The sequence below is a fragment of the Malaya genurostris genome, chromosome 2 (assembly GCF_030247185.1).
Source record: "Malaya genurostris strain Urasoe2022 chromosome 2, Malgen_1.1, whole genome shotgun sequence".
Taxonomy (NCBI): Eukaryota; Metazoa; Arthropoda; class Insecta; order Diptera; family Culicidae; genus Malaya; species Malaya genurostris.
Genome location: NC_080571.1, coordinates 252763618 through 252789251, shown reverse-complemented (window position 1 = coordinate 252789251; position 25634 = coordinate 252763618). Strand labels below are relative to the sequence as shown.

The window sequence follows — 25634 nt, the reverse complement described above, 5'->3', positions numbered from 1 at the left end:
AGCCGAACACATTTTAACTGATGTTTTGGGGTTGAAACGCGTCGCTTCTCGGCTGGTGCCAAAAACGTTGGCACAGCGTTGATTGTGTCGCAGTTTTTGGCCAAAAACTCAACCAATATCATCAACCAAGCATCGTACTCTCCAGATATGGCCCCGTGTGACTTTTTCCTCTTCCCCAGACTCAAATTGCCATTGCGGGGAACGCGTTTTTAGACCATAGAGACCATAAAAGAGATTTCTCTGCGTGAACTAAAGGCCATACCTTCAGCGGCCTATAAAACTTGTATGGACAATTGGATCAAGCGTTGGCATGCATGTATTACCGCAGAAGGAGAGTACTTTGAAGGCGATAATAAAAAAACAGACATTTTTCTATCTCATCGAGCTGAGTCGAATGGTATATAGCACTAGGGGTCTCCGGAGCTTCGATCAAAAGTCGGGTTTTCCAGCAATTCTATTACCTTTCTATGTGAGAAAAGCAAAACGATGACTTTTAGACCGAGTACGGTCTTCTTTGCAACCAGATCTGTTATTGAGTTTTTCAATAGCCGTATCATAGTTGAAAATTACTATCCATAGGTCAACATTTAGTACCCTTCAAAGGAACGAAATATCTCATATTACAACATCATATCTCAGCATACCATTTCGCGTGAGCAACACATGGCAGATAGCAAGATGCAGCACTGAGCCAACTACTCAGAAAAACTGCTGTCGGAGCGGATCGCACATAAAATCACTAGTTTGATTAGATCGGCTGAAATGACGTAAGCATCATGGAATTAAGTTTTCGGTTGACCAAGCTGAAAATTGTAACCTGGTTTTTGGTAGAGAAATCAACTCTCTAAGGCATTATTTCACTATTATCAAGCTTTATCGTCTTACTTTTTTAATATTTCTGGATGTGGCTGATTGTAGCGACCACACACACACGAATAATGGGACTAGTGTGCACCGAAGTCGTTCGCATGAGATGCATCGAACACAAGAAGACGCGAACCACGCGTGAAAAGAAAAGCGTCAAGTGCAACACACACTCACAATGGTAGCGATAGCAACTAGTGCTCACTTTCATTTTTCTTTTCTTGTTCCACTCGTCATCGTACCAATAACAACAGCTGCTACTGCAGCAGTAATAACAAAAACAACAACAACACAGTGTTTGACAGACACTACAACGAAACCAACACAAACAATCACGAGTGGAGCAACATAATAAGCCACTGAAAAATAATTTATTACCTGTGAGTTGACGTCAACAGGTTTTGATGAAAGAAAACAGCACTCCTTCTAAATCGAATTCAGACCATCAGTAAAATGCATATCAGTTTACAAAATAACCCTTCTGGGTCAGAACGCTACGTTTCGGATCAGTGAAATCACATTCACTGACGTAGCAGTGTTACGGCCTAACTACTCCATTGTAATTGGAAAATTTCCTATCGCTATCCCGTTCGGGGGTCATTCACGATAATCCCTTTCCGGTTCCATCCGAAACCGGATGAATGGAAGAAAAAAAATCTCATTCCGAATACCAATCACTGCGTTCGAAATGCCGTCCCGTACGTACCTTGGTTTCTGCGATTTTTTCATATCCGAATCACCTCCTCCGCCTCCCGTCGACTGCAGCGACGTAGAGGACAAAGACGACGATAACGACGATCCTGGCAAACTATTTCCTGCTCCTGCTCCCGAAGCGGTACCGGACGCGGCAAACGTACCACCACCACCTGCTACTGAACTGAACGAGTACAGGTTCCTACCGCTTTTCATTGCTCATCTTGCACTATATATTACAACGGAAAGCGAGTCTTTCCGTCCTTGATTATCATACCGTCTGCTTTGGCCAGAACTGAGGCTGGCTTCCGCTGGAAGAGTTTGATTGTTTGTTCTGCAGCTTAACAAGAGTTGAGAAATTTTTGCTTCTTCTTCTTCTTCTTCCTTACAGATAAGGGATTAATGCTTATTTTCCTCCACACTGCCCCTGGTCGATGCCGTAAAGGAACTCAAACCTTAAACTGCTTCCACCAACTAGAAACCGGTAGTTGGTTTGATTTTTCTCGGATATTTTTTCGTTTCACTTGAACTCAAATTCCGTATATCCTGCTAGCACACACACACGGTATGACAAGACCAGTACGGAACACGGGAGACCACCGAACAGGGGGGGATGAGAAAAATCTGCCCCAGTTTCGTGTAAGGTAGGACAGGCGGCGGCACAAAAAAAATATTAAAAGGCAGAACAGAAAACACACAACTGATACACACTCTGCTACTAGTGCGAGCGGTCGCAATTTTGCTGGCACCGCGATGCCACTGCTGCTCCTGACCACAACCGTAGCCGGCTGTTGCCGGTGGACGTCGTTGCCCCTGCTTCAGCTGTCAGTAGTAGTTCGGTCGGTTCGATGATGTCGACGAGTGCATCTGTTCGCATCTTGACGTCGCTCTGGGGATTTCTGAAAAAGGAAGTGAGAGAAAAAAAAACGAAGACCAAATGAATAATTGGGACGAACGGTTTTTATGGTGGTGACTTGATGTGCACCACTCCGGGGTGGGGTCAATGGGTGAGGGAGAGGCGTAGGTGTGACTGGCGATCGAATGTGCCGGGTGCAAAACAATAGTATAGGGCAGTATTCGATGTACAATAGTATTCCTAAAACATGTAAAGAAAGGCGTTTTTTATTCACTTCCGTTATCGTTTATTATAGATGCAGGGTGTGTGAGTTTCGAATGCTACTAGGAATGTCGAAATCTTTCAATAAATCGATTAGTAACAAAGCGATATTTTTTTCGGAATAATATTAAATTTTAGTACTTGGATTGCCAACAAAGTAGTGTTTTTCAAAAATTACCTATCCATCCATAATAATCATGGTGGCTCAGTACTTCTCAATTGGACGGTACATCTTACGAGCAATGTCACAAGGCTAAAGCAGAAAGGCCAGAAATGCGTAGGATCATTGTGTGACCGTAGAAGTAGAATTAGCAGGGTGGCAAATCGATTGCCGATTTCAATTTTCCCGTTTTTTCCAGATTGCGAGAAAAAAATTTCCAGCTTTTAAAATTGGTTCAAATTGCTAATTTGTTTAGGAGTTTTTAAGGTGTTAAGCAAATATCCCATGTCAAAAAGAACATTGAACAAAGCGAACTTAGCGAAGTACTCAAAAATATTTTTTTTAAATGAGCAACAAATTCAAAATTACCGTAACTAATTAGCAACAAATCATTCACTGCGCTTCGACTTGTTTTTAAGCATATTTGAAAGGGGGACTTCGCTAACTTCATATAAATTTAGCGAAGTATTAAAAAAAATTAAAAAAAATGTATCAAAAGTATCGTAACTTATTAACAACAAATTATTCACTGAGCTTCGATTTGTTTTCAAGCATATTTGGGAGGGGGCTTTGCTAACTTCATATGAACTTAGCAAAGTACTAAAACAAACAAAAAAAATTGAGCAACAAATTCAAAATTACCGTAATTAATTAACAACAAATTATTCACTGGGATTCGATTTGTTTTGAAGCATATTTGGAGGGGCAGGGGGCTTCGCTAATTTCATACAAACTTAGCGAACTACTAAAAAAAATTGAGCAACAAATTCAAAATTACCGTAACTAATTAGCAACAAATTATTAACTGCGCTTCGATTTTTTGAAGCATATTTGAAAGGGGGCTTCGTTAACTTCATATAAACTTAGCGAAGAACCCAAAAAAACAAAATTGTGCAACAAATTCAAAATTATCGTAGCTAATTAAAAACATATTAGCAACAAATTATTCACTGAGATTCGATTTGTTTTGAAGCATATTTGAAAGGGGGTCTTCGTGAACTTCAAAAAAAATTACCGAAGTACTCAAAAAAATTAAAAAAAAATTGTGCAACAAATTCAAAATTAAATTCAAAAATCGTAACTAATTAAAAACAAATTAGCAACAAATTATTCACGGAGCTTCGATTTGTTTTGAAGCATATTTGGAGGAGGGCCTTCGCTAACTTCATATGAATTTAGCGAGGAACTTAGAAAAAAATTGAGCAACAAATTCAAAATTACCGCAATTAAATAGCAACAAATTATTCACCTATTTGCGTTATCATCGGCGAGAGTTCATGTTCATCAAAAGAACATTATACTAGGCTGCTAGTTTGAGATTGAAGTACTTTTCGGGAATCTCGGTATATAAATAAGAAAATTAGCCGATAAGGAACAACTCTCCTCCCGTAAAACCGATTCCCGCTAACAACTCAAACGACACTCTTTCAAAATCGAATTTAAGCGACACAAGACAAAATTCTTTTAAAAAAACTAAAATGGACGTTTGTCGCTCTGGAAAACCAATCTGGAAAAAACAATCTATGCCTACAATTTAAAAACATTTTGAACTGAGCTTCCATTGTTCCTTCCGGAAGTGAATGTTGAAATTTCAGTTCGATGGGTAAATTATAAACGGCATTATGGCATTGCGAACCTAACACAATACCGTCCTTGCCAGAGCTTCGGGCATCGTACAACAAATTGTCTCACTATTATTTATCACTGTTTGAATTGTGGTAATTTTCTTGAAACACGTCTGTTCAATGAACGAAGTCCTAAAAAAATTTTTAGGCTCAGATTGCGATGGAAACCATAAATCAAATTATTTTTTTATTTGATAATCTAATTTTGAAGGCACACTGCTTAGGCTCTAAGATAGGCATCATAGGGTATTTCTAATTTTAGTTAAATATTTCAATTCACAATTTACAAACAAGAAAAAAGTGACACATTACATTCAAAATTACATAGACCTCTGCAATCAACTCAAAATAGCCATAAATGCAGCACATGAAAAATAGAAACGCAAAATTGAAAACGAAATAAAGACTTGTCCTAAGAATTTTTTTAACTACACGAAAACTAAACTAAAAGCAACAATTTTCCATCTCAAATGCATCTCGACGAACAAAATAGTACAGAAATCTGCAAACAATTTGCAAACTTTTTTCAAGAAGTATATACATCGTATTCAGAAACTGACGGTGACCGTGAATACTTTTCTTTCATACCTGCATTTTCCAACTCAATCTCTGTAAACTATCTATCAGAACATGACATTTCGACAGCACTGAAAACCCGGACAGTATAGCACTAATATTCTTAAAACATCTAGCTGAAGAACTCACACTACCACTACAACTACTTTTTAACTTATCACTTAATAAATGTACTTTTCTTAGAGCATGTAAATATTCTTTTCTTGTACCAATATTTAAATATGGTGCAAAATCTAACATTCGGAACTACCGTGGAATAGCCTTTATCTCTTGCATTCCAAAATCATTTGAAAAAATTGTTAACGGAAAACTTTTTCAACAACTGAAGAACGTAATAACTAACAAACAGTATGGCTTTTTCAAAGGCCGCCCAACTACAACAAATCTCCTTGAATTTGTGACATTCACTCTGAACGCAATGGACACTGGCAACCACGTAGAAACTCTTTACACCGACTTTAGTAAAGCTTTCGACCGTACTGACACACCATTACTTCTATACAAACTACAAAATTATGGCATAGAACATAGCCTTCTGGAATGGCTTGAATCATACTTAACGAATCGTGTACAAGTAGTTCGCTTCCAAAACATAAACTCTGAGCCAATTAATGTAACATCTGGCGTACCTCAGGGCTCTCACCTAGGGCCTCTTCTTTTCATTTTAAATATAAACGACATTTCTTTCATACTCAAAAATCTAAAAGTGCTTATATATGCAGACGACATGAAACTCTTCATGGAAATTAAAAATATCAACGACACTGTAATATTCCAGAACGAAATCAATCTATTCCACATTTGGTGCTGCAAAAGTCGTACTTCAACTCAATGTAAAAAAATGCAACTCAATAACTTTCAGTAGGAAAAACGAAACCCATTCTGTAGACATATTTTTAGGAAATCAAATAGTAGAAAAAAGTAAAATTGTACGAGATTCATGGACTCCAAACTAACATTTGTGGAGCATTATAGCACAATAATCAATAAAGCAAACAGTATGCTGGGCTTTATCAATGTCAAAAAAAAGGTCCTGCTAACCCTCAGTTGGATAAACGTATACTGAAGGTGTTCGAGCAAAAGAAGGAGGTTTCAGTTCGGGATGTGGCCAAAAAAGTGGGCACTTCGAAGGCAAATGTTCTTCGTGCTAAAGAACGTTTGAATCTTCGAACCTTTAAGAAGCAGAAACAACCAAAACGTAATCTGAAACAAGAAGCATCGATCAGGCCGAGGGTTCGAAAGCTGTACAATACGATTCTTGCTGGAAATTTGAACTGCATAATCATGGACGACGAAACCTACGTGAACCCGATTTCAAATCCTTTCCGGGACCACAATATTATACGGTGCGAGAAGGGCAAGTGTTAAACCAGTCCGAGACATCGATTGAAGTCGAAAAATTTGGTAAGAAAGCTATGGTCCGGCAAGCAATTTGTAGCAGCGGTAAGATTTCGAAACCCTTCATCACCACTGCTTCAATGAACAGCGAAATATACATCAAGGAATGTTTACAAAAACGACTTCTACCCATGATTCGAAGCCACAAGGATCCTGTTGTCTTATGGCAAGATCTTGCTTCTTGCCACTACTCGAAATCAACGGTAGAATGGTATACTACCAAAAATGTCACTTTCGTCCCAAAAGACATGAATACACCAAATTGCCCACAACTTCGACCAATTGAGGAATTTTGGGCATTAACGAAGGCACATCTTAGGAAACATGTCTCGGCAGCCGAAACTATTCAACAGTTCGAAAAAGAATGGAAAAAAGTGTCAAAACTTGTCACCAAGAAGTCTGTACGGAATTCAATGAGGAACGTTCGCAAGAAGGAGTGCCAGCTAGTCTACAATGGCTAAGTAGCTAATGTTGAGAATAGTAATCTGTTGTTGTAGTCTAATATTATCAGTATATCGAATAAAATTTGAATATCTAACACTTGTGAATTATTTACAGCGAAATTAAAGTGCGTCCATACTTTCTGGGACAGTTTTTACAATCATGCGCGCTTAGCACAAACCACTACACGGAAAGACCGAAATCGGCATCTTGGCGAAAAAATTAGTTGATTTTCTAATTTTAGTTAGTTATTTTTTGAGACAACTAAAAAAATCTTACTTTTGCTAATTTAGATTTTTTAATTCTAATTCCCTTAATAATAATAAAATATTTGTTGAAATGACTATTTTTAGTTGCATTCGCCAATTGAACGTCCTCTCATTTCTTAGCTAAGGCACACTTCATATCCATTCAACTAATTTTTTAGTTGAATTAGAGAAATTAAACGTTGTTTTCAACCAACATAAATGGTTGAATTGGTTTCTGCAATTTGCAGCTATATGGCGCTCTGTCACCGAAAAAACGTTATCTAATTAATGACTACTAGCCACTAGATGGCACACTACACTTTCCACTAAGAGTTTATGTCATTTTTACAAATCGATTTTGAAATTTATATATCGTAACACATGCGAAAAACATCTAAACAATTTGCAAGCAGTTTCAACAAGACTGTCCTTTCTAGCTTTTCAATGGCTTGTTTTGCTTTTACATTTCTCATGAGTTTTTGGCTAACAAACTTGTTAATAAAAACCAATTTCATTTTTGTTTTCTTTGTGCTGTCCTTCAGTAATGATGGTGATAGATAAACAGAAATAAATTTTCTGATTTTAATAATAAAATTAGTTGTTAATGAGAATTTCGTGTTGGATTGAAATATTGCTGGTTTGTGTACAGGATATTCGCCAACTAAACTCATTCTCTACAAATAAGAGTTTTTTCAGCAAAGTAAACTCTAATTTTTTAATTATTTTGGAAATTTTGTTGTTAAAATCAACTAATTCAAAAACAGTAATACGAATTAGGGGCAGAGCTAATTTCGGTCGTTCCGTGTAGACAAAAAGTCTTTTACGAATAACAGAAACTTTGCGTCTGCCAAGCGGTTTCTGTTGAACTGCTAGAAGGCATTTTGCGGTCGATTCATAAGCATACAGAACAGTTGCATGACTAGTACTAGGATTCTACGGACACTAAGAATCCTTCCAAGTTGAGGCTCGAACATACGACAACTGGCTTGCGAGACCACTGCCTCATACTCTGAGCCACAGATCTGATATTACAGCATAACACCTTAGTTACTTTTAGCAAAATAAATAAAAAATTCATCCTACAAGACTGAAATCAGCAATTAATTCAATCATTTGGTCGGTTCTTTCAACGGTAGTGGATATTAATCGATTTGACTAGCGAAACGTTCTACGCTGAGGAAGGTTTGGGTCTCACCAACTTTTTTTTGCGAATTATGTTGGTGAGAAATGCCACAACCGAAATTGGAAACATGGCAGGAATGTTTGCCGATTTTCTTCGTATTGCAGAGTACAGCCCACATCAACCCCACGGAAAAGAGTGGCAGAGATTAAAAAATCCCCCCTAATGAATTACATAATCGCTGTTTCAGTTCATTACCCCACATTGAAATCCCTTGAATCTTAATTTCTCTGCTTCAACCTTTCCTAAACCAAGAACCAAGTTGTAGCAGAAACCGAACAATTCGGAATTTCTTTCGCTCTCTCATTGCCTGCCTGCCTGCCTGCCTACCGGACGATCTTAGCAACTTGAAAAAACGACAAATTTTTTTACAAGGTACTCGTGTCGATTGTTGCCACTGGATTTTCCGCCCCCACCATTTCTTCGAAGGCACTACTAAAAGCTTTCGTGATCGTGGCTTGACTTATTGCAAATCCCTACTGGGTCGAAAATGTTCGCATCGGAAACCAGTTCGGCTAACCCCGGCTCTGCTGGTGGTGCGATAAAATTTCGCCATCATCAGTTCACGTTTCACTGCACTTCATTTTCCATTTGTTTCCGCCAACCAGAAAGGATGGCAAACAAAAAAAATATATAAAAGAGTAACCCCTCTCTCCGCACCGTCTGCACAATGCCTTCGTGCCACGTTTGCGCCATCCATGCTCCATGGTTATGTGAGGCGGCTTACGATTTTACCTATTCTTTCGATGGCTGTAAGAATACTGGGAAAACGATTTTTTACTTGTTTTTTTTTTTGCTCTGGAGAACCGCGCAAGGTGATGTTGATTTTCGTTTTCGTTTATTTTCTTCACCACCCAACCCTCCAACCGTGCACTGAAATGTGGTGGAGTTTCCACTTTTCATTTCCCCTCCCGGCGCGCGGTATGCGGTGCAAATTCCGACTTCACAGCTCCGCGAGTGGGCAACCGGGATTTTTATCTATAATTATATGTAGTCAGTTTTCAATTTGCATTTCCCTTCGGGGGCTGCTTCTGCTCATACAGATACGAAGATTTTTTTTTGTCATTCTTTTCGCACAAAAGACGGAAGCGCTGCGTTTGGGAGGAGGTTCCAGAGCGTACTCATTAGACATGTAATGATATCTTCGGTATGGGGTTGGAGTGTATGATTGGTGACTTGAAACCACCACATGACGCTTCTTTATCATCATCATCATCATCATCATCATCTCTATTATCAATTGAATTGTGATGGAAATGCGGTTGGTTGTGTTTGCGTTTCGAAACAAATTGATGAGTCGCTTAGATTTGATCGATTTGAAATTTTGCTTCAGACCCGTCTCTGATGGCATCTTCTGAGCGTACAAAGCTGATCAGAATTGTAACAAAACAATTCTTTATCGGATTTTATCAATTTCTTTCATTACTTGCAAATAAAGTATTTTGTGTAGAAAAATCAATTGAAATATTAATTATAATACAATTAGTAATAAATGAGGACTACAGCCTAATTGGTTTCTTCTAGTTCCAGTTTCAACATTTTCTAACAAAGACTGGCGGAATATTTTTCTTAAATACCACTTTTGAATAAATAATCTCGTGAGTCTCAGGAAAAGCAAGGAATGCAACCCCGTGAACTCAAGATAGATGGAGGAGCGCAGTTTAAACCGTTCGATTCGGGACGTAGCTATGAAGGTTAACTCTTTCGTCTGGTTCGTCCAGCAGACAATTAAGCGTGTTCGGCTTCATGTCTTCGAAGTAACGAAGGGCTCGAACCGAACCAATAAACAGAATACGACGACCAAATCTCGCACCAGGAAACTGAACCTCGAATGGTTGGTGCAGTCGATAATGCTACGTAATGGGCGACAAGTCGTGCATTAAAGCGGGCACCGAACAGATCCCCGACCTGCAGTTTTACTTTGGCAAGTTCCTCCTGGATGCGGTAAGGTACCGGAAGAAAAAGATTGACAAATTTGCCAAGAAGTACTTGATGTGTCAAGTAATCTGTGATGCGACAAATTGGGAAGCCGTACATAGCGACCGGCACTATTAACAACCATATATATATAAAGATGAATGCCTCCAGGAGCGCCTGTTGCTCTTCCTCCGGTCCCACGAAGGTGACAGTTTGTTTTGGTCGAATCTAGCATCGTGCCATTATGTGGAATGTGTGATGAAGTGGTACAAAACTAAAGCCTCTTTTTTACTACCTTGCTCGAAAACTTCCCGGAATCACCACCCTGTGGCGCTCTCAGTCACCCTGACACATCACAGTGGTTTGAATCGACAAAAACGTGAACTTAATTCTCTAGCTGCTAAACCGTTAATCCGATATACATAGTTCCTTTGGAGAACTCATTCACAAAAATATCCCTCGTAATTTGATCCCAATAAAAAATGTGCAGAGCCTACTACGATAAACGTTCATTTCAACAACTTTTTTTCCTTAAGAGATAGAAAAACGATGTCTTCGACAAAGTAGAACTTCCAACGAGAAAAAACTTTGCCGAAGAAGCTATAGGTCTAACGCATAAAGTTTAGGATATATGTAATGAAGCATTTTCGTTTGAAACCACTTAAAATCAATTTTTTGTACATAACTTTTTTCGCAAATATTTTTAGTGTCTACTATGTTCGAGACAATTACTAAAAACATAAAATCATACATTTTTGTTGAAGACTGTGCACGGTTTGGCCTTTTCCCTAAAAAGTTATTTAACATTTAAACTTGTATATACACTAACTTTAACTACTAATAGGAAGCAGGGTCGCAGACCAAACGGCACATACATATACTTTTTGGAAAGCTTAAATCAAGTAATATATACAGTGACGTCTCGTATCCAAATTTACGGATCGTGCACTGCTTATATGATATTATATCAGAACCGTTTCGACGTTGCAACTGAGACAGCAATTTCTTTTCAACTGCCATAAGCATAAGCCACTGAAGCCTCTATTGAATGTGTGCATATAAGTTCTCACAGAGCCTATGTGACCAGTTGTGCAGTGCACGAGGTGCACATGAGGACGAGACGCCACTGAATATATAGTTACGAAGTGTGTAGCGTGGCCTTTTTAAATTGTGTGAATGAGACAACAAAATATAGAGTGCTTTTTTGACCATTTTCTTAGCAAAAATATTTACTAAGACGACTATTTTTGGTTTATTAAAAAGAGCTTTGTAGGAAATGTTCAAAAATTGGAATCGGTCGTTAGTGTAGCTTTGGTGCAATGGTGTAATGATTGGATATAATTTCATGATGCATTCTTGTATGCAATTGATTGAACTAACGAAGCATATTAACGGGCTCATTAAATTTCGACAATTTTTACTTATTCTTTTAATAGAATATTCTTTATCCGTTCTTTTAATTTCAATAAATTCATTTCAAGGATGATATCTTACACCATTACCAGTACGCCTAAAACATCGTTTAAATTTAATGCTTCTGAGAGTGTAAGTGTAGCCTGCTTGAAAGGCTGAATCTATTTTGTAAAATCATGTCATTCTACGAATCATGTCATTCTACGAATCATGTCATTCTACCATACAATTTTTATGTGTTGAAATGTGTAAGTGTAGCCTGCTTGAAAGGCTGAATCCTTTTTGTTAAATTATGTCATTCTACCATACACTGAAAAAAATAATGAAAATCTCACGATTTCTAAATAAGTAGTACTATGAAATGGACATCAGTTGAATAAAAAATTCGATTCAAAACCATCCTCGATGTAAAACTAAATTGAAATACATTAATTTCAATGAATATGACCGTTTATCTATATCGACGATTAGTTTTACTTCTAAAGTATATTGAAAAATGAAGAACAGTGAATTTATTTTTAAGAACACAAAAGAGTTGGTTGATAATACAAATGCTAGAGCATTTGGTCGATGATAATATTACAATAAAATGGGTGAGTGGTTCAACGTTACATACAGGCGTACACGGTAAAGTATCAAATCAAACTATCTAAATTATGAGTCTAGACATTTTTTTTAAAGAGAAATACCTGAACTTGAGTATAAAAACGTGCACAGACTAAGAATGAAGAATAATAACCAACAAACAAGAACAAGGGTTGTTTGGTTTTAGGGAATTTGTAACTAATCTGTTGCCTTACTGCAATTTTATTACATTTTCTACTGAATTCGGTAATTTCTCGCGATTTTTTGTGAACGGTCAATAAGACACCTATCAACATTTACTTTGAAGAGGAATTCCGAAAAACTCGCTGAGAGTAAGTCATAATAGTAAGCTATAGTGAAAAGTCTTCTCTTTCGTATGGTGTTAAAACTAATGCTCTATTTTTTATACCTCGACTGCAATTTCTTGCAAAAGTTGTTGCCTAAATCGCCTTATCGGTATCACCGGTTGCCTTATCGGTATGTTTCACAAAAATCGCGTGATATGAAGATAAACAATTTTATTAATGTACGTTTTTCCTAAGAAAATGGTCAAAAAAACACTCTATATTTTGTTGTCTCATTCACACAATTTAAAAAGACCACGCTACACACTTCGTAACTATATATTACTTGATTTAAGCTTTCCAAAAAGTATATGTATGTGCCTTTTGGTCTGCGACCCTGCTAGTATTAGTAGTTAAAGTTAGTGTATATAAAAGTTTAAATGTTAAATAACTTTTTTAGGGAAAAGGCCAAACCGTGCACAGTTTTTAACAAAAATGTGTGATTTTATGTTTTTAGTAATTGTCTCGAACATAGTAGACACTGAAAATATTTGCGAAAAAAGTTATGTACAAAAAATTGATTTTAAGTGGTTTCAAACGAAAATGCTTCATATATCCTAAACTTTATGCGTTAGACCTATAGCTTCTTCGGCAAAGTTTTTTCTCGTTGGAAGTTCTAAAACTTTGTCGAAGACATCGTTTTTCTATCTCTCAAGGGAAAAAAGTTATTGAAATGAAATTTTATCGTAGTAGGCTCTGCACATTTTTTATTGGAATCAAATCACGAGGTATATTTTTGTGAATGAGTTCTCCAAAGGAACTATGTATATCGGATCAACGGTTTAGCAGCTAGAGAATTAAATTCACGTTTTTGTCGATTCAAACCACTGTGCACATCTGTCATTGATATCCGATCAAATTTTCAGCATGACACCTGAACATTTGTAAAAGTTACGCTCTATTGAGTACATCTGCAACTGTGCGTGTCCTCGATTTGTACAATTTTCAAAATGGAATTGGATTTTGCAACAACGATTTTGCATTGAATTTTGCGTTAAAAACGGTTCCATCGGTGCGACGACATTGCAATATTATAAGAGTGTTTCGGCAACGATACTCTGAAGAAAACAGTCGTCGTTATCCGTGAACAGCATTCAGCGCAACCATCGAATTCACCTGATTTGGCTCCCCGTGACTTTTTCCTATTCGGTCGAATCAAGAAATCGCTCCGTGGAACGCGTTTCAGAACCCGAAATGAGATCATGGAAAAATCGCAGATGGCTCTGATGGCCATACCGAAAACTAAATGAACTGAAAAATGTATCGAGGATTGGAGCAAGCGCTAGAATCCGTGTGCTGCAGTCGATGGGGAGTACTTTGAAGGGGACAATATCGATTATGATGAATAATCTTGTATTTGTAATTTTCTGGATAAATTCCGGAAACTTTTTGATCAAGGTAGTATGTTCCGAAGAAGGTAGATCCGTTAAATTCGTCAGAACATCGCGCTATAAAAAAATTCTGGGCGACTATGAAGTGCAAGTTCCGAAAAGCAGGAAGTTTTAAAAAACAAGGATTTGAATGGAAAGATGGCGCGAATCGTGCACAAAATTTGACGTGTAGTGTTTAATATAAGTCCAACTTTCTTCGAGTACAGTCTTTAAAGTAGTACGCTTGAATCTCATCAGGAATCAGAACTAATTGGCTGAAGTGGAGCATTCCCCTAGTTATTTGTAGATTTGTGCACTTCAATGTGCTGTACATGTACACTGTGTACGGTTGTTATAACGCAATTGATCGATCAATTTATTTCTCCGTGACTCGCACTGTAAATTCCGTCATCTCCAATGTTCCGATATATCGTGGATCTATCGTAAGTAAGCCAAATCCTACATCTGTACCGGATAAGTAATTGAAAACAAAGATGGACAATGATTGGATAAAGTGGGTGATTGATTGCTAGCATAGTAAGGTCACTATGTTAAAATATATCTTACCTTATTCAGTGGCTTTTCGTGACAAAATTTGCGGGTTGCTCACTGATTATGTGGTATAGTGAAAACTAAAAATTGAGGAATAGATTCGCTTGTGTTTTTCAGTACAATGAAATAGCTTTTGGATGAGATTTTTTTATTAAAATTATCTGTCAATAATTTCATCAATACAACCGCTTCGACGTTGCAACTGAGATAGCAATTTATATTCTACTACCATAAGCATAAGCCACTAAAGCCTCTCCTGAAGGTGTGTATACAAGTTCTCACAGAGCCGAACGTGACTGAGAGAACAACAAATGTCAGAACTGAACAGCGACAAAAGATACTTGAAATTTTAAGTTGGATGTGTATGATATGTGTGTAAATACACGCAATTTCGGTGCACAAGGCAAAGTGCTAGAGTTCAGAGCACCACGTATTGGCTACGGTAGTGCGATATGAAAAGATCGTTTCGCACCAACAAGTGTAAGCAAAAAAAAATCGGTCATTTTATATTCGGTACCATCCGACCTGTTTTCATCGCATTAATTTAGAATCTAAAAAATAATTGAATGCGTATGGGGATGCAGTTAATTCCTTCAATTTGATCGGTTGTACAGTGCACGAGGTGTACATGAGAGCGATACATCACTGGGTAAATCAATAGATCGTTTTGAAATCCAGATTCCGTTTACTTCTCCAAGACGGCACAATTGGAAGAACAGTTCTACGAATTGAAAAAGACTATACCAGGTATATTTCTTTTGTTTTTTGCAAATAGGGATAAGTTGACTGTCGAAACTATAGCGTCATTTTATTTGCTGTAACATCATGTTCCAAAAAAAACCATTGCCGTTTTGTAAATAGCAACTAACACACACACACTAACAGTGTCTTGCCAAGTAATGAACATTTGCGGGAAGTGTCGGTTTATGACTTTGTTTCGAAAAAAGTGTAGCTGAGCCCCATCGGATTCTTGTTGAAGCTTACGGGGAACATGCCTGCCGGCGGCGACTTTTGTACATTGGTTTAAACGAATTAAAGGGGGGTTTTCAGTGTGAACAAAAAATAACACATAGGCCAATCCAACAAAAATTATGATGCCGCCTGTTGAACGAAGACAAAAACCAAACTATAAGCTAAATAACGGAGAGAGTAAACGTTAGTTGCCAAACCAATTCTGATCGTCTACACGTCATGGAAAAAATTCAGAAGGTGGAAAACGGGTCCCTCATGAGCTAAATGATAGACAGTGACGGAAGGTTTGATTTTATTTTGAGAATCCAAGGGAGAAAAATTAATGTCCAACCAGCAACATCAACTGAAAAACTTAATCGTTCCGGAAAGAAACCGGCGCTGTGCATTTGGTGGAATATTGAAAAAGTGGGTAGGTAATGTCAGAGACATACCTGGTCAGAAGAGGTAGAAAAATGGCTTCTCGACTAAATTGCGTGAAACGATAAACAGTTCTTTCAACGTGGTGTTCGTGCAAGATAGCAAAAAATGCATAGCATTCGAAGGCAACTACTTTTAATACAGTATTTTGAGTCTATTAATTATGATCAACATATATTTCCATTGATAAAAATGTCGCATAATTGGATAGAGATTTTTTATTTTTATAGAGTACGAGTCAAGTTCAGGTTAAGGGGAAAAATCATCGGGTTCGGGTCGTGCACATGTGGAAATTTTTATTTTTAATTGGATACTGGTCGGGTTCGGGTTCAAGTATTTGCATATTCGATTATTTCTACTGTCCCTATGCTATAAATCCACCAAACAGGTATGGGGAATCGGCGGAATTCTTTCAATCAAAAATCGATGTCGTAAAGTCACAAAAACAGCTGCTTCCGTTCAAGAGTTAACCTAATTTTGTGCTTAGGGCACATAAACAGTTTTTGGTTCCGTTACGTTTCGTCTTCAACTCTCCAGTGCTTAACAGTTTTTGTTGTTTTTGTTATGCCACCTAGCAGTTCAACATTAACCACTAAACAGACGTAAAGTTTCTGCAGTTTTCAGAACACTTTTTGTTTTGCATTCTGGATGGAGTACAATAGATACTTCACCGGAGAATCGGTGGTAAACAATTTCATGAATAGAACGGTTGAGTTTTAAACTATCTGTTTTAGCAATACTTTAGTCTCAAACGAATGTTAAGCCTGCCTTTTTGGATGAAATATCAGTTTTGATAAATTTTTCACCAATGTTTGATGAAAAATTGCTTATATTTTATGAATGTAGATTTAAATTTCCTAATAACAAAGTTAGCAACACTGTTTCAATGCATTTGTATTAGATCGCGCTACACAAAATAAACAAAACTAAATATTTTTTTGTTTAAAAAACAGTTTTCCGGAAAAATAAACAGTTTTACGACAACCTTCCATATCCATTGCCTTTCGAGTGTTAAATTTAAGGTTCCTATTTTGCGGGATTACTAATACAAGCTACGTAAATCTTTATTTCGCAATAATTTCTACAAGAGAAAATTCATATCGGAATGTGTTCGTTGCTAATCAAATTTGTTAGTGGAAGTAAGCTGAAAGTTTTCAGAAAAACGGACGAGGTTTAGACTAAGATTTTCGCTTTTCTTCAATAAAAGCTTGCTTCATTTAGAATTGGAACAATTTTTTTCTTATATTGTGGCGCTCCAAGTGGACGGATTTGGAAGTTCTTGACGCCCACGTGTCGGGAATTTTGTCAGCTTCACGTATGATTTTTGACATTCCGAAAATCGACTGTACTTTGTAAACAATCAGCATGGAAGCCGAAAGAAGGGAAAAAAATGTGCACAGTTATTTGGAAAATCCATTGTGGTCTGCATCTAGGCTAGCTAACTAGCTGAAATTGCCCAGAAATACCCTACGGCGCATTATCAAACAGTATAAGGAAACATTGACGACGATTCGGAAGCCTCAAGCCAATCGTCGGAGTGGAACTGTCGACCGGAAACTGTGTGGGAAGATTTTGAAGACGATTAAGAGAAATCCTAATCGGTCGGACCGTGATTTGGCCATAGTACCGTGAGGAGAACTCGACTCCGGGAAGGAATCAAGTCGTATCGAGCTAGCAAACAGCCAAATCGGACCATAAAACAGAATAGTGTGGTCAAAATTCGTGCTCGGAAACTATATGACCAGGTGCTGACCAAGTTCGACGGGTGTCTTCTGATGGACGATGAAATCTATGTCAAGGCTGACTTTGGGCAAATCCCAGGTTAAAAATTTTACTTGGCAACGGCTCGGGGGGATATTCCAGCCAAATTTAAATTTGTTTTTGCCAACAAATTTGCAAGAAAATTTATGATTTGGCAGAGCATTTGCAGCTGTGGCAAAACCGAAAGTTTTCGTTACAAATAAGACAATGACATCGGAACTATACCAAAAAGAGTGTCCTCAAAAACGAATTCATTCGATCCCACGACCATCCCGTAATGTTTTGGCCAGATTTGGCAAGCTGTCATTACAGCAAAGTCGTTCAAGAATGGTAGGCAGAGAAAGGGGTCCAGTTTGTTCCAAAAAACCTGAACCCACCCAACTGTCCCCAATTCCGTCCTATTGAGAAATACTAGGCAATCATGAAAAGGAGACTTAAGGCAAAGGGAAACGTTGTCAAAGACATCAATCAGATGACGACCTGGTGGAATAAAATAGCTAAAACGATGGACGAAGAAGGTGTGCGCCGCCTAATGAGCCGTGTTACATGAAAAAATCGAGAGTTCCTTCGAAACCGTGACGAATAATTTTATCCGTGTTTTTTCTTAAAAGTATGAAGACAACTTTTTTCTTTTTGACGACTTAAGTCAATATTTCTTTTTTTTTTCTCTTTATGCGATATTCGCCTAACAAGAGACATTTTTGTAGAAACAGAAAATGAAAATTATAGAATGATAGTACTCAAGAGAGAGCAAGGATGTGAATATATAGAACGGAAAATGAGAGACGTGACAGAGGGTCATTTAGGCAAGCAGAAATCTTTTAGTAACTTAACTTTTACCTTCTACCAGAGGAGTCGGGCTTAGGCATCTGAACAATGCGAATCGCCCAAGTCTCTGGTATGTCGGAAAGTAGTGATAAAGGTCTTTTACCATTTACTATCCGGACATTTCATTTTCTGTTTCTACAAAAATGTCTCTGGTTAGGCGAATATCGCATAAAGAGAAAAAAAATATGAAGACAACGCTACATTTGTATAAAAAAGATCTTGAATTCAATAATAAATAACTGAAATACAGGCAATTGTCTTTGTTCCAATTCTATCTGAAGCAAGCTTTACAATTCGAAGCAGAATGAACTGATTTGTTTATTTTTCAACCATACAGAAGGTTTATTGATTAAATTCAGGAAAAAGGAGCAGGAATTTGTTTTTACGCACACATTGGCATATTCAAACATGTCAACTAATGGCGAAACTTGTGAAGCGCTTTTACCAGATCTGAACATGAAAATTCTGGTCAGCGCTGTGACTGGACATTGAAAACTTTACTACTCTACTGTTATTAGTGTGAATGCGATTACGGTACTTCATATCATCTGCTATATAAGTGCCCGCATCGACGCAAGTACGTATCCGGGTTTTAGGATCTCCATACAACATGGTTGAACCTGTGTATGGGGAGCTAAAATTAAAGGATATTATGAGTTAAAATTGAAGGATATTATATCGAACATGAACTTTGCGAAGAACCTCTCGCCAATAATAACGCGAATAGATGAATAATTTGTTGCTAATTAGTTACGGTAATTTTGAATTTGTTACTCAATTTTTTTTAAGTGCTTCATATAAAATTTTTTTTCATATGAAGTTAACGAAGCGTCCCTCCTGAAAATTCAGAAATTCAGTGGGAAATTTGTTGCTTGCTTGCTAATTAATTACGGTAATTTTGAATTTGTTGCTCAATTTTTTAAATTTTTTTTAGTGCTTCGCTAAGTTCATAACGAAGCACCCCTCCTGAATAAACTTGAAAAGAGATCGAAACCTAGTAATTTTGAATTTGCTGTTTATTTCAACTTTTTTAGTTTTTTGTTTTTTCAAATACTTCGCTAAGTTCATGTGAAGTTAAGGACGAAGCACCCCTCCCAAATAAGCTTGAAAACAAATCGAACCCGAGGGGATAGTTTGTTGCTTATTAGTTGCTAATTAGCTGCGGTATGAACCAATTTGTTCTAATTCTTCATACCTAGTAACTTTTCTACTTCTGATTGATAATCGCCTAATTTACTCAATTGTACGGAATTGAGGACAGGTTGGTCCGAGGCCCGAACTTTACAGTTCTATTTTACGGAAGAATACACTTTTTCAGGCGTATCTGCTAGTATGTACATTGGAGATTCCGTAGTCTTGTTAGTTACGAAAACCTGAGTTTTTTATCCGCAACTACAAATATTTTGCCAGATCATGAGTTTTTCTAGCGAGTTTTTCGGTAAAAACTATGAGAATGCATGCTTCGTATTGCGTAAAAAATTCATTGAACAACTTTCGGACACGTCCTTTAGCCACTAGAATCTCTATCAGTGTATTGTTGCTTACTGGCCTGAATAGAATAGAATTCATCCTCGCAGGCGAAAACTTCAATGATGGTGCTTTGGCTGGCATTGAATCTCTTGACGATTTTATAATCCGACAACCCTGGGTTTGCTTTAATCTTTCTTAACACCTTAAAAAGCAGCTTCAGTTTCTCAGTTCCACTACGACGATTACTGGATCTTGTCGATCGATAGTATACCGCTCACGGAAAAGTTTTTTTTTTTTTTTTTTTTTGTTTCAATTATAGAGGCTTTAACATCTTAAGTCATTCGCCTCTTCGGACCAGAAAATCTTTCTGACCCTATGTGCGGGGTTGGGAATCGAACCCAGGCGGGCTGCGTGAAAGGCATCGACTATCCCATCACGCTATACCCTTCCCCCGGAAAAGTTTGAGAATTCTGCACACGATCGATTTAGCCCGTTTCAACCAGGGAGGACGCATTTTCGAAATGGATGTTCAAAATAATATTCGGTTTGCGGCTTCCATCAAGTAGAACTTTGAAACAAAATGAATCGGGACAAAGAACAAAGAACCGTTGACTATCAATTCTACCGGAATAAAGCACATACTAGCTATGAAAGTCGAAAATTTCCGCAACAGGCTAAGAATTCTGTGTTTCAAATAAACTGTTTCGTTTTCATTTTCTGTATGTTGCTCGCATTGCTCGGTTTTTGGAACAACAATGAACCAGTTGATAAAGCGATAGATTGTATAACCTTGAAGTATTATCACCGTTATAATCAACAGAAAACAACCCCAACAACAAACCACGCCGTCACGATTTCCTCACCGCAGTTTTCCCTTCCTCGGGTAGTCAGCACGCACCAATACGCGATGTGTGTTTGCATCCTCCTTTCCTGTGATGATTTTATATTTTGATAAATTATAATAATTGGCCATATTGCTGAATGTCGAGCAGAACGGAGGGCCCCCAATGACCAGTCGCGACTGGCACCGACTATTCTTCCACAGACAAACTTCAACATGGATTCACCTCCCCTTTTCATCCTTCCCATGCTCCCATGCTCAAACAATGACTGTTTCTCACTTCCCCACCGGCACACTCGCAACTCCAGTCCATTCTTGGTTACAGACAACAACAGGCAAAATGGAAGGAAAATTAGTGTTTTATTCTATAGACTTTTTGTTGCTTACATGTTTCTCCACTGTTGCTCTTTTCCTGGCTGTTCCGATAGTAATGTGTGTGACGATTCACGATTCCCCTGTGTGCGCCGCTTGAGGTTGGTTCCTTCTTGACAACACTAGCGCTTGCACACACTCGCACACAAATAGAAATGCTACTTGTGTCTAATATATGAACATAAATCGCTGTGTGTGTGTATCGGTATAGGTAAACAGAAAAAAGCGAGACCCATTCAAGATATTAGTCACGTATCGTGCAAATCGATTGCTGTAAATCTCAAATATTCACTTTCTTCTTCTTTTACTCGCAGCGAAACACCTTACTGAAGCTATTTTCCTCTATTTCCACTACCACTTAAAGCACTATCGGAGAAACTTATTTTGCCTTAGATTGATTACATGAAACTTAACGCTACATCTAATTGCCACTAATCACTTGGCGAGCAGATCGAGCACAATTTAATGCCAAACCTGAATATTACACGAATTTTACCCTAATCAGAAATTTTCCACAACGCTGCTCTATCCGAACACTACCGTTAGTTCTGGGACAAGGACTGCCGTATTTCTTCTTTGCACCGCGTACCCCGTGTTGGTTTTTTGAGTATTTTTTTGCGTTAAACAACGACTATTTTTTTCTTGCTTTCACTCACTACTCATTACCGACTTTGATTAATTCACGGTCACGGTGACGAGAGGTCCTGATGCCGGACGACGATACCCCGACCTGATTGCGCCGGCGAATGCGAGTGCAAAATACGCACACGACTCTGTCCGCTTACTTGCTCTTTCTCGCTCTTTCTTCCACTCTCTCTCTCTTTTTCCCTCTTTCTTTCTCTCGATTTCGGGTCGGCCCGGCAGAATATGTATTGGGAGGAATTGGCAAAGCAATGCGAAAAACAAGCCAACTTAGGATGAATTGTGTACCGATGGCAGCCTGGTTGGTTGGCTGGCTACGCGCGCGCCACTTGCCCAACAACGTAAATGCACCGCTCCTGTTCGTTCGGTTGTTGATTGGTGCTGTTTCGTTACATCTGTCGTGTTTCTACTTCTTCGTGGCTGGCGTTGCCTTCCTTGCCTCATACGGTGATGATACGCAAGGGTTCTGGAGCTGCAGTGCCTGCCTGGTTTTGAAAAAAAAACAAGAAGATGAAAAGAAAAGGGGTCAGTCAGTGTTGTCAGCCGGAGAGGGGCTTTGATCGGGACGTGAGTTTTCACTGTACGGATATCAAATGCGATAATTTTGGTGAGAAACGCATCAACCAGGATAACTTGGAAATAGGGGGTTGAGTTTTTTCATCAGGATTGACTTTTTTTCATAAATACGTTTATTTCATAGGCAATATACATACGTTTTTCTTCGTCGTGGCATCCACAATACATAGTACTTTTAACCTATTACATTTCGAATTTCATCTAGTTAATCTTAAAACTTCGAATTTCATTAGTTAATCTTAAAACTGTACATGATCTTATAACTATTTCAGGTTTGTTTGTATCAGTTCGTTACTTTTATTCAATATAATATTGGTTGAGCTCATGGAAGAGAAAGGAGTCTAACATAAAATAAAATTTAAATTGGAACTACAATGGACTTAATGAAATGAAAAAGAAGTTACATGTAAGGAAGGTCATGATCAATATCGCGATAACCTTCGCCACAATCACAATGATTAGTCTCTGATGGTCCAATTCGAAGGAGATGTGTATCTAACGTGTAGTGATTGGACATGAGTCTGGACATCACACGAATGAAATCCCTGCTCACATACAGTCCCCTGATATTGTCGATATTTTAGGAATAATTGAGTGCATCCACCGACCCAGATTGGGAGCGGGTCATTTCGCCGAAAGGGTCATTTTGCCGAAATGGTCATTCAGCCGAAAGGGTCATGTCTCCTGGATGTTATGTCTCCTGTGTAACTGATGTGGCGCAGCCACATAACCTAAGCCAAGATGGCTCAGCGGCACAAAGCCGCCGAGGTGACGCCAGCTGAGTCGTCGAAGACCCGCCGTCGGAAGCGGCGGCCTCTTGCATACAAACCTTTAACTGCCTCGTTTGCCCGGTCTACTCAAAGCTAGGTTTCTTTGCTTTAGTTAGGTCAGAAGCTGGCAAGTGTTCTTTGGCGAGACGCGCTAAAGAAATTCGTTGAAAGCACTCGGTCTCTCATAAATTTCACCCTCAATAGCACCACGTTTGGCTAAACTATCGGCTCTTTCATTGCCTGGAATGGAGCAATGAGCCGGGACCCGGACTATAATGACTTGATAATTATTAGTCAATATGGCGTTCAGGCACTGTTTTTTTTTGCCCAAGAAAAACGGTTCATTCATGCCAGTCATGTTTGAGCGAATGGCTTCAATTGCACTCAGACTATTTGTGAAGAGAAAATAATGGTTTGGAAATGCTGTGATGATTACACTCAAGCTATAATGAGCTGCTGCTAACTCTGCTATATAATTAGATGCAGGTTCATGTTAGGCTTCCTGAGACCGAAACATTATTGTTGAACATACCATACCTTACTTGAAAATATGTTTGAGATTTCCATCGAGCGTAGATGTTCCGGGAATCCACGCACTTCACGCTGCATGGATGTGTCGAAAAATAGAGTTGAGTCAGGGACATTTAGGGGGGTGTCACGGATAGGAATATATCTTGAAGGGTTGATTTCCTATGGCATATGGTTAAAATATACTGGCATGAATCTTGTTTTAGATTGAAGCTCAACTAGCCTTTCGAAGTTATTAATAACCAGGGGATTCAGTACCTCACATCTTATTAGCAGTCGCGATGAAAGCTCCCAAAAACGATCTTTCAATTGAAGAACTCCCGCCAGAACTTCAAGACTCATTGTATGTGTCGAATGCATGCAGCCTAAGGCAATTCGCAAACAACGGTACTGAATTCGCTCTAATTTGATAATATGGGAGTTTGCAGCGGAACGAAAACGAACTCATCCATATTCCATCACTGAAAGTATCGTTGTCTGATACAATTTTATTAGATCTTCCGGATGAGCACCCAACCAAGATCCTGTTATTGTTCGAAGAAAATGTACTTTTTGTTGGCTTTTTGTTATCAGATACCTAATGTGTCCTCCCCACGTGCATTTGGAATCAAACCACACCCCGCAGTATTTGAAAGTCAAAACCTGCGCGATCATTCTTCCCATCATATGAAGCTGAAGCTGCGCGGGGTCATGCTTTCTTGAAAAGACGACCAGCTCTGTTTTCTCCGCAGAGAATTCGATATCCAGATGAACAGCCCAAACGGACAAGTTATCTAAGGTATCTTGCAATGGTTTTTGCAGTTCAACAGCTTTGGGTCCAGTAACTGAAACCACACCATCATCTGCCAATTGTCTTAGTGTGCAGGGGGTTACTAGACAGCTGTCAATGTCATTCACATAAAAATTATAGAGGGGTGGACTGAGGCATGAGCTTTGCGGGAGACCCATGTAGCTAATTCTGAATGTTAATTATTTAAAACCGCTGGAAGTCCATGTGTGGGGAGTTTGTCGGAAAGAACATCAATGGAATAATATTTTGCTCAAGAAACTTGTTGAACAATTCCAACAAACGTCTTCTTGCAAGGTCGGGCAGATTCTTCGCCAAGTTGAATTTAATTCTGTCCAACCCAGGAGCGTTATTGTTATAAGACATGAGTGCTATTGAAAATTCCATCATTGAAAAGGGGCTATCGATGGAACCATTATTTGTAGAAAATTCCCGAATAATGCTCGCATAGGAACAGAAGCTGGACAAACTTTCCTCCCAAAACCAAATATCCATCGGTTCGAGTATTCCACACTCTCATTTTCTACGTTACCCAAGTAACATTTGTAATATTAATAATAAATCTTGCATTAAAACTTTAAAGTCCACGAAAGCCTACTGAAAACCTTTATAAGAGCATGATCCTGCCAAGTGGACCATTCTTCATAAGCTTTATAAAGCAAAGTGAAGAATCCGCAAAAACCTGCGTTTAAACTCCAAATTCAAGAAAATTTTGAAACCAGATTTACGATCAACATTAAATTTATTCGGATTGAATGGACTCCGCTATGAATAAACTGTCGTTTTGATAATATTTTTCTTGACTATGTGTGTGTCATGTCTGCTTTGAATGCAATCAGTAGGAATATATTAGATTTTATTTACAAGTTTGACGCTTTTTCCGAACGTAAAAAGTTCATGCGCTTTTATTTTTATCGTGGATGTATGGATAAAAATAAGAATTGCGCCTTGGAATAAATGCGGTTTTTGCGAAAGTCTCTACAATTTATGAAAATTATTCTCTGTGATTCATCGTCATTTCTTTTGGAACTTTGAATCCATTCTATCATTTGTAAAAATCGGCCCAGTCATCTCAGGTAAATCTAAATGTGCGTTTTGGAATTTTGGCCGCTACTTCCGGAACTAAAAATCGAAAACCGGTAAACCCAAATAGTTATAAAAACCAACTAACAAAAGCTAAAAATCGA

At 38.2% G+C, this 25634-nt stretch overlaps 1 protein-coding gene across 2 annotated transcripts in view; it reads right to left on the bottom strand.

Moving 5' to 3' along the window:
- Nucleotides 1-25634, bottom strand: part of LOC131429523 (AF4/FMR2 family member lilli) — a 269359-nt gene that overhangs the window by 230156 nt on the left and 13569 nt on the right. For both annotated transcript variants that reach the window (XM_058593693.1, XM_058593694.1), the window contains exons 2-3: nt 21160-22271; nt 1571-2456 (exon numbers count right to left, since the gene is read on the bottom strand). In XM_058593693.1, the coding sequence (XP_058449676.1) occupies nt 1571-1773 (203 nt within the window). In that variant the 5' untranslated portion in view covers nt 1774-2456; nt 21160-22271. The remainder of the gene's footprint in view (nt 1-1570; nt 2457-21159; nt 22272-25634) is intronic.